Source organism: Sabethes cyaneus, chromosome 3 (assembly GCF_943734655.1).
Source record: "Sabethes cyaneus chromosome 3, idSabCyanKW18_F2, whole genome shotgun sequence".
NCBI lineage: Eukaryota > Metazoa > Arthropoda > Insecta > Diptera > Culicidae > Sabethes > Sabethes cyaneus.
In genome coordinates, this window is record NC_071355.1 from 180,536,160 (window position 1) to 180,546,593 (window position 10,434).

Genomic DNA, 10,434 nt, shown 5'->3' on the forward strand with positions numbered 1-10,434 from the left:
ACGAAATCGAAATTGTAAAAATTAATGTTTCATCGGTGGCGGTGGCCGCATGAAACTTTTTTATCCGTGCTATAATGACAAGATTTTATACTCTCACAGGATGACCGACCGAGAAGGTATGATCCCTGCGCAAGTTAGGCATTAACCTAGGGAAAGGGGTGATTAGAAAATCCTTTGTTATAACATAGATAAAATTTAAACTGTTAATAGCAAACTTCAGTGGAACGTTTCCTGAAAATGGTTCGTATTATATAAACATCTATTAAATAATATTACTTCCACAGATACTGTTGATAGCTGCACAAATAAAGTATCCCTTATAGGGAATGGAAGGAACTGATAAAAAGCACAATTGATCAAAATTGAACAAAAAAGCTGAACCTGAAACTCACCCGATATTGTCCGAGATTGTTCACCACACAGGTGAATGACACATCGCGTCCCTGCGTCACCGTGAGGTTGTCCAACGGAGCCAAAAACTCCGGCTGCAAGTCCGACTGTGAGCCATGGCCTGCGTGGAAAAAAACGAGATGAAAAATGTTTAGACTCGAGTCAAATGCCATTTTTCCGAAAAGCAATCACTTTGCATCCATCTCAGCACACAGCTCAAGTGCACCGACATTTTCTGCCTTCGGGCATTCGGGAACGTTCTTGCATTGTTCGCTTTGTTTGCTCCAGAGAAGTTGCATAATTAAATCCAACAAATTAAGCCAGCGAAACAATTATGACAATTTATCATTGCAGACAGGAAATTTCCCATTCGCTTTTAATTTGAATAAATCCAGTTCCTTTCTAGTTTTCGTTCGCTAGGGTGACCAACGTAAACAAACGAGCAACATTTTAAAAATTATAAAAAATGGTCAAAGCAACATAAATCGATCTAGATTCTAGTAATAGAATTGCAAAACATTTAATTTCCTCCCTGCGCCAACACTGACCACCCTAGTCGAACCATGAATGAGAAAAGCCGAACTTACCGCGCACCAGAATCGCAACCAACAGTACATTCAACAATAGCTTTAGCTCCACAAAATTTATGTGTCCCATTTCTAGGCTCTGTTACAGCACTCTGTTGCTCCTGTTACTATTTTCCGCGCCACTTTGGGATATTAATGCGTCCGGAACCACTATCAGCATATATGAGCAACGATGCACTTTTTATCTCACAGATCTCCGACTAAGAATGCTTCTATTTTTTTTTATTTTGTTCACAGTTTAACTACTACTATTGTTGCACAGTTTTGTATTTGCCCATCTCCTAGAGTGCACTCGAACGGTTCTCGCACTGACTGGTACGGTGGTCCTGCTTCATTGCATTCTACCGATATGCGACGGTGGCATGGCAGCCAAAACCGCCCGTCACCGTAAGTCGAGTGTTTTCGGTTGATGCAATTCCTAATTGCATGGGAAAATAAGCTGTTGGTACCAAAGTGTGCAGCTGATACCGTCGCACCGCGTTCACCAGCCACGAGATCGGAAACTTCGGCGGAAATGATATTCGGTAAGTGCTTTGTGCCAAATGATTCTGAAATAGAAGGAGAAAATTTCGATCAGACGCAGATAAATTGGTAAATTCTAGATATGTAATAATTTCTTGTCAAATAAAATGGGTAATTGCAACATGGTGAGTTAACATGTTTATATCAAAATAGGCTATTATTCAAAATCATCCTTTAAAGATAATGTTTCCAGAATATATCATTATGATTCATTAGCATTCGAGAGACAGTCAATTTTGCCAGGAAAACTTTAGTTTTTTTTTTGCCAACTGGTAAAACGCGCCAACGTAAGAACACATACGATATCAAAATAAAATCGCGAACAACTTTTTGAATTTCTACCGCACTTTATTTGGAGAGATCTCTTATACTATGGTATCTACAACGAACAATTTTCATCCTCGTATTAAACGTTATATAATGAGTCAGGGGTGAATGTACAGTGTGACACATATATATTCGAACGAAAATCACTTTATGCTGCAACGGCATATACATTCAATACAATCAAACACGACCATGTGTGTGTCATCATGACTTAAGTTTTACTTGACGTAGTTTCATGATCGTATTGTGTCTCGTTCGGTGTGCGCGTATTATGCTTGAATTACGGTCGTTGATAATAAATAAATCCCGAAACGGTGCTACTTGCGGCACTATTTTACGTGACCTAACACATCTCAGCATAAAAAGTGGATTTGTATACTATATAATAAAAAGAATTGTCGAGACAGGATATTTTGAAAACCGGAAAAACCGGATGAAAATGAAGCGTTAGAACTGCACAAAAAGGTTGTTTGACATCTAATTCGTCGCAGCTGCGACCGGTCCGCACAGAAATTGGCAGTTGAGCTGCATGTCAACAGGAAATCTCTTCGTCGAATTTCGAAAATAGATCTGGATATGAAAGCATTCAAAAAACATAAAATCCATGGATTAACGGAAGCAACAAAACTAAAACGGCAAGAAAGATGCAAACTGCTAGCAGTACGGTGATTTCGAAGTAATCTTTTCTGATGAGAAATTACCAAAATTCATCAGCGGTCATAGGCATAGGGAGGTATTTCAGAGAAAGGGAAACTTCCTCTTGTATTAATTGACAAGGGTATGAAAGTTAATGCAAAATACTATCTAGAAATGGTCTTAGAACAAAATTTGATTTCTTACATTCGGGGAATGTATGGTGAAGAATATTACTGCTTTCAATAGGACGGAGCTCCAGCCCTCACTGCAATCCTTGTGCAAACGTGGTGCAAAACCATTCTGACGGATTTAATTTCGAAAAAGAAATGGTCGCCAAGTTCTCCCGATTTGAACCCGCAGGATTTTTGAATATGGGGGTGCATGCAGCAGAAACTCAAGAATTATAAATATCATAATTTGGATGAATTTAAGTTAGTTAGGCCATTACAAATATTTTATAAAGTTTTTGCCCTTCCGGTGTTAGGCCTGAAGGGGGAGGCGAAAAAAAAACAAAGTGAGGTTTTTAATCGTGCAAAAAAAAATTGATTTTAAGAATTTTTATTTAAGGTTTAAACGTGAAAACCGAATCTATTCTTGCTTATAATATATACGTTATTATTTTCTTGCAAAAATATACGAAAAAAGACAAAAACGAAGGAAAATTTTTTTGGACGAATTTCGGAAATTCCATTGTTCGAATTTCTATTTCTGTTTCGTGCCAGAAGCGTTAATTCAACTCGGAGACTCATTTTTCGAGTTTTTCAGACTGTAGAGCCCACAGACAATTGATTTTATAAAAGGAAATTTGACTCAAATCCTACAAATTATTTTTTTGCCCCCCGATTTTTCAAGCCAATTTCCAAGGCCCCCCCCCCCCCAACAAACAAAAACTAACAAAAACTTTAAATATGATTTGCAATGGCCTTATCAGCAAGATATCCCAAGTAACAATTCTAAAGCCACTTGGTTTGACCTGAGTTTTATAAATGCTTTATTGCTCTATTGATCATTACCTCTGGTTTTATTGTGGTATAGCGCAATACCCAGAAGATACGAGTCCAAACACACTTAAAACTAGCTAGAAAACCATAATAAAATTGTTGATGAAGCAAATTTATTGTGGTTGCATATATTACCACGTTAAAACTTGTTGGCCGCACCACGTCTCTTATAAATTTACCATAACTGTGGTGTAGCAATACAAAATGGCGCACCAATCAAAATTGATCTTATCGCGATTGCTTGTCAAACCGCAAGAAATCTGTTAGTTTTATGGAGCTATTAAAATGGTAACACCCTGACCAAACAGTTTTTTTGCTGCTATTATGAGTATGAAGAATACTACACTAGAATCATTTCTTTATGCGAGATCATATTGCCATATTCTAGTATTTTGCTTTAACTCTCAAACAAGTGCTATGCAGAAAGACACTTATTATCGACACTAAAATGATTGTGCTAGGAACTGAGATTGACTAATTGAATAAACTTATTTTGTTAAAACCACCAGTTTTCGAAAATTGCAAAATTTCGAAGACGCGTTGGTTTTATCCACCTTATCATATCAATATGCACGATAAAATTCAATGCGCACATGCTACAAACCAATGAAATAACTCAAAATTTATTATATATTCTATGGGGTATTTTATTATGGTCGCTATAAACCAAATCGATCAGAATGATCTGACAGTAAAACTTTAACTTTGCTGCTCACGGAAGTATTTTCGAGTTGACAAAGCTAACGAATTGATTTAGCTTTTACCAGAGCAAAAAGGGAAAAGCTTTATTAAATTATGGCAGTGGCTGTCAAGCAGCGAAAGCTTAATCGATTTTATTGCTGCTTTAAGCAGAGCCTGAAACGACTACTTGAGCTTACAACCTGATTCTTATAGAGGTTATGAAAACATTCTGAGGAGTGATGTCAGAAAGAGGTTTATAGCGGTCATGCAGGTGCAAAGGTCTGGTGGAGCTCATAGTTTTATTAGCGGTTTTATGAATTTGGTCATGAAAACCACTATACGAACGTAACAAAACTTTGAATTGTTACTTGGGATACGATGATATTCCTATGACGGTATCGCGTGCCGCGTGTAATAACTTCAAAACGCGTTTGAAGCGTGTTATCCAGGCAAAAGGCGATTTAATAGAGTATTGATTGTTTATTGCGTACTGTATCTGTCACACTGTAATATCCGTCGTCGTGCGTTCGCCTTAACCTAGGACAGGACGTGACATGTTGTATCGCAAAAGAGCCAATTTGCTGTCAAAAAAGAACCAGCTTCCTGATTGGCTGATTTCATGCGTGCAACTGAAGAAACAAAAATTCACAAGGGAAGCGGAAAAGTGTTGCTGGAAACCACAGCAAACACTGAAATCATCAAATTTTTAACGTTACTAGGATTTTATCATTTTGTTTATCGTGGCGTGTTAGCATAAAACAAACTAAACTCAAGTGAAAGTTTAATTCGGCCAAATTGAATCTATTTTTGTGTAATTAGTGATCAACTAGGGCAAGGGGCCTCTATCAAAAACTGCAGCTGCATTCTTGGAAACACTTTTCGTTGCCGTAGTAAATTTTGAAAGGGAATCGCTAAAACAATAAACAAAAATAATAAGAAGTCACATGTCATGTCCTGTCGTAGGCCTTAACGACTCCCATACATTGACTATGCTTTCCAGCTGGTAACAACAGATTGATTGTGCAAATTAAAGAGAGTAACACTCTATATCTTTAACGTTATGACGTTATAACGTTATAACGAATGTTTCAAAATATTAAATTTGAACATTTTAGAAAAAAGGAGAATATGAATGATAATAGGTTCTTTTAGTTCATAAGTTGTTATCCCTCGGGAATAAACGTTTAGTTTTATGAATGATTTTTTAGGACTTTTTAGGACATTCGAGTGGTCGTGGGCTTGAATCTCAATAAAATCAGGCTATTCGATGTCATGTGACCTTGCAAATAGATTGATTTATTTGCAAACCTCTCCACAATTTTGCTTCGTACTAAATTCTGCACTATAAACATTGAAAGTTCTTGCTAGGACAATCACTTGAATCACTTTACTCTGGGAAACATCAAGAAGCTCAAATTTCACAGAATTCAAAATCGTTCGTTCCGACCGTCTTTAACCTTGTCATGAAATCACTCATAATGCTAAATTTAATTGAGGACGGCACGGAATCGTCAGCTCTAAACGCTTCGGAACGCATTCCATTCGTTCCATTGTATTATTTTCTAATTCCACATTCAAAGCAATCTTCCAGTTTTGGGGCTTGGCTTCTAAAATTGAGAGACTATAGGCATTCCATTTTATGGTTCAGGGTTCAAACTCTAGCTTTTTTTGCCTTTGTCCGTTTCCTCTCTGGAGCAATTATACCAACTCGAAGCTCTGTTCGGTAGCATAATTGGTTGGTTCCGACTGGTACTGACTGCCAGGTGCCGCCGGAAGGAAGGTGCTACACGGACGAACAACGTAAGGAGACAATCTGAATAGGAGAACAATTGAAGGTGGAATTGAGAGAGCTGGTCATACCGTCAGTCGTTGGCGTAGCGAACTGTTTTCATTCATTTCAGTTCGGATTTGAATTTTTCGTTTGGCGTTTCCGATAATAAACGTACCTACATTTAAAATTCACATTGATCGATTCATTCGCGTATTCGAGAATTAGTCCGGAACGACCGGATGCAGGTGTAAAATTTACATATTCATTCGGTACAACCGAACATGTCATTCAGCATTGCAGGTTTGTTCCTTTTAATCGTGTTTTATAATTTGTGAAGCAGTTTTAAGATAAAAGATTTTTTGTTGGGTCCTATTTAATAAGTTAAAATCAGCGGAAACATCCCTGAACATATCCAGATATGACCAACGTGACCGTAGATAGCAGATTTGGCTTAAATTGATGTAGTTTTTGAATTCTAGTGTGATTTGTGGTGTCACACGATACGTTTTTGTTAACGGACGAAACTGGCCACAAGTCTGGGTGTTCCCGGAAGTCTTCAACACTTGTCCGGATATAACCAACATGATGCTAGATAGTTGATCTGACTTCCATTGATCCAGTTTTAAAACTGAAGGTTGAAATTGATAAAAATAGACACAACTTTTCATAAAACAGTTATAAATCTTGTTTTTTTTTTCATAAAAGTAGCCTTTATGGAATAAGAAGATTTACATACATAACGAAAAAGAATTATAGCAACAGATTTTTTTTTATAATAGAAGTTACTCTTATTTGTCAAGCTGGTCAATTAATTAGGCGATAAGAAATCGTTAATGAAATTTAATGTGAGGTGATTCAAATCAGTTGAAACCCTATTAAAAAGTTATGATAACCTTTTTTCCGCACAGATTCAGATTGAAGCAAAGAAACTTACATTCAAGTGAGAAAAACATTTGAGATGAAAATGAAAATGTTAGTAAATTTTCTTAGCATATTCGAAGATGGATTACCAACGGATCTACAGTGCGACACATATATATTCGAGCAAAAATCATTTTATGCTTGCAGCGGCATATACAATTAATACAATCAAACTAAGACCATGTGTGTGTGGCATCATGACTTAAGTCTTACTTAACGTAGTTTCATTTTCATATTGTGTCTCGTTCGGTGTACACGTACCAGAGTTTGAGCTACGGTCGTTGCTAATAAATAAATTGTTAAACGGATTTACGGAAACGGCAGAAAAGATGCAAACTGCTGCTTTATCAGCACGGTATTACAGAAGTGATCTATTCTGATGAGAAGTTGTTTCTTCTTCAAACACCGCATCATGCTCATAATGATTGTTTGTGGTTGGTTTCGATCATGAACGTTCCAAAGCACAAACGGAATGTACCACTACACCAAAATTCATCAACGGTCATGGTATGGGGAGCCATTTCAAAGAAAGGGAAACTATTATTTATTGACAAGGGTGTGAAAGTTAATGCAAAATACTATCTAGAAATGGTCTTAGAACAAAACTTGATACCTCACGTTCGGGGAAAGTATGGTGGAGAAGATTACGGCTTTCAACAGGATGGAACTCCAGCCCACACTGCAAATCTTGTGAAGACGTGGTGCAAAGCCAATCCGACGCGTGCCGCATGTAATGACAAACAAAAAAACAGAGGATAAAAACGAAAGCCAGAACAGAGGAAATTCAGGACTCAGAAAAAGGACGAGAAACGGGAAAAGAAAAGAAAAATTAAAAAGGGAAACGACGGACAGAAAAACAACAAGAAAGAGAGAGAGAGGGAGAGAGAGACAGAGAGAATACGGGAAAAATCAGAGAACGGAAAAGGGAGCAGGAAACAAAAGGGAAAAGAAGAATAGCGGGAGGAGAGAGAGATAAAATGAGACAGAAAAAAGACAAAAAAACAAAGAAAACCCCAAAAGAAAAGTGAAAAAAAAGAGAGCAGAAACCTAAAGTGACAAAAAATGGTAAAATAGGGCATCAAAAAGAGGAGAAAAGGAAAAAAGAAAAAAGGAGAGGTCAGTCCCGGCGTAGTGGTTAGCGTTCACACCTCTCACGCCGAGGACCCGAATTCAAATCCCAACCCCGCAGAGGTCACGAATGACCAAAAACTGGTTAAAGTGACTATAATCTAAAGAAAAAAAGAAAAAAAGAAGTAAAGTGAAAGCTAAAATCTAGAAAACTCTACGGAATAGGAGCAAAAAATAAAACTAAAAGCGGAAAAGGATGACTGAAAAAGAGAAAAAACGGAATAGAAAGGATGTAAAACATATGGGAGTATAAGACGAAAAATATAAATTCTAATTTCAAGTTTATCTTCGTGCCTAGTTTCATGTGCAAATCCGATTTAAAGTAAAACTTCAATTTCCAATATCAAGTTGCATTCAAGTTCAATTTTGAGCTTAATTTGAAGTCAAATTTCAACTTTAATTGCAAATCTAATTTCAAATTTAATTCAATTCAAAGTTCAATTCAATAAAATTTCAAGTCCAGTTTCGATTAAAAATTTCTAATTCTGTTTTAAATAACTTTTTTCATGTATAATTCCAAGTGAAACTTAAAATCCAGATTACTCTAAATTTAACTACAATTTCAAATTCAATTTTAAGCCCAATTTCCATATCAATATGAAGTACCTAGCAAACCACAAATCGTATAATAATGTGTGAAAATCATCTTAAATATCGCTGAACAAACTCGAAATCGTACATAAAGCTTAATAAAGCGCACCCTAGTTTACATTTATTCGTACAAAATGACAGTAACTGATTCACATACGATTTTCGTCACAGAATTGTATAGCATTATGGTACTAATCATGTTGATTTCAACTCTTATTTCTAGACCAGATCCAAGTCTAATATCTAACCCAACTTAAACTTTGATTTTGGACTAAAGTTTTTGGAGCGTCTTAGTGGAATAATCGAGAAAAAGTTTTCTTTTCTTCAATTTCAGGTTTGATTTTAAATTCAATTCCACCAGAAAGTCCGGACTTTTCAGTCAAAAGAAAAAATGTGACAGAAAGGGACCGTAAACGGGACATAAAAAGCAAAGAAAAGAAGAAACAGATTTTTCTCTTGAAGAATGAGAAAGCGAGGAGAATGAGCAGAAAAACATGACGAACGGAGGATCCACAAGAAAACTGTGAGCAATGAATGAAAACCATTAAGAAAGCGAAGAAAAGAAACTAGACGGAAAAGCAATAAAACCAGGATAAAAAAAGAGAAAAGAAAAGGAGAAAACATGGAAGCAAGAAAATGGAAAAACAAGAACAGATAAAGAGGAAAAATGGGGCAGGTCAAGAAAAAAATGGACAGGAAAAAATTAAAAAGGAATACAAAAAGGATAAAACGGAAACCAAAAAGAACATGATAAAAGAAAGAACGAAACAGACAAAAGCAAAAAACGGGAAATAAAGGGACTGAAAAAATAAATAAGATGAAAAACGGGACAAAAAAAGTCTAAACTAGACAGAAAATGACAAAAAAAGAAGAAAACGGGTCAGGAAACAGGATGAAAACCGGAAGAAAAAAGACCAGAACAGGACAGAATAAATTCAAGACTCAGGAAAAAGGCGAGAAAAGGGAAAAAGAAGAGAAAGAGAACAGAAAAAAATTGAACAGCAGACAGAAAAAGAGGAAAAACGGAACAGGCAAAGGCGAAAAATGAAAAGGAAAAGATACAAAAAAATGAAAGAGACGAAAACTGAACACAAAACAAAGAAAAGAAAAGTGATTAGACGGAAAACAGGAAAAAACAAAACGAAAAATAAGTGAAAAACATGAGGAAAAACGGGACAATAAATAATAATAAAAAGGACAAGAAACGAAGAAAAACCTCACAAAGAAACAGGAAATACAGGACAGAAAACGAGAAAAAGAGGAAACACATTAGGAAAATGATAGCAAAAACCAAGAAAACGGTACAGAAAAGGAGAAACGAAATGACAAGTGAAAAAATAGGACTGGAAAACAAAAAAAAAAGCAAAACCAACCAAAAAGGAGGTAAAACGTGTTAGTGCATAAAGGCGAAAACTGTGAATTTCAATTTCAAGTTAACCTTTGTGTTTAATTTCATGTGCATGTCCGGTTTGAAGTAGAGCTTCAAGTTTATATTAGTCCAAACTGAAGTCTTATTTACTTACTAATGTCAAAGTCAATTTCAACAAGTTTAATTTTATGCTTAATTTAAAATCCGATTTTAAGTCAAATTGATACTTTAATTTCGAATCCAATTCGAAAAATTTCCCAATTTACAGTCCAATAAGTAAAAGTAAAGCTTCAGGTCCAAATTAGCCCAAATAAACATCTAATTTAATGTCCTATGTCAAGTAGATTTTCAACTCTAATTTCTAGTTCAGTTCAAAATCTATTTGCAGGTCCAATTTCAAGTTTGATTTTTAATCCAATTGTACCCGAAGGTGCGGAGTTTTCAACTAAATAGGTCGATATTTATGTGATAAGTGGACATTTCTGGGAAAATAAGGCCATTACACATATT

At 35.9% G+C, this 10,434-nt stretch overlaps 1 protein-coding gene across 1 annotated transcript in view; it reads right to left on the bottom strand.

Moving 5' to 3' along the window:
• LOC128740468 (neural cell adhesion molecule 1) overlaps window positions 1-1,047 on the bottom strand; it is a 46,207-nt gene extending 45,160 nt beyond the window's left edge. The window contains exons 1-2 of the mRNA XM_053836008.1: window positions 978-1,047; window positions 393-511 (exon numbers count right to left, since the gene is read on the bottom strand). Of these exons, the coding sequence (XP_053691983.1) occupies window positions 393-511; window positions 978-1,047 (189 nt within the window). The remainder of the gene's footprint in view (window positions 1-392; window positions 512-977) is intronic.
• Between the last annotated feature and the right edge of the window lie 9,387 nt (window positions 1,048-10,434).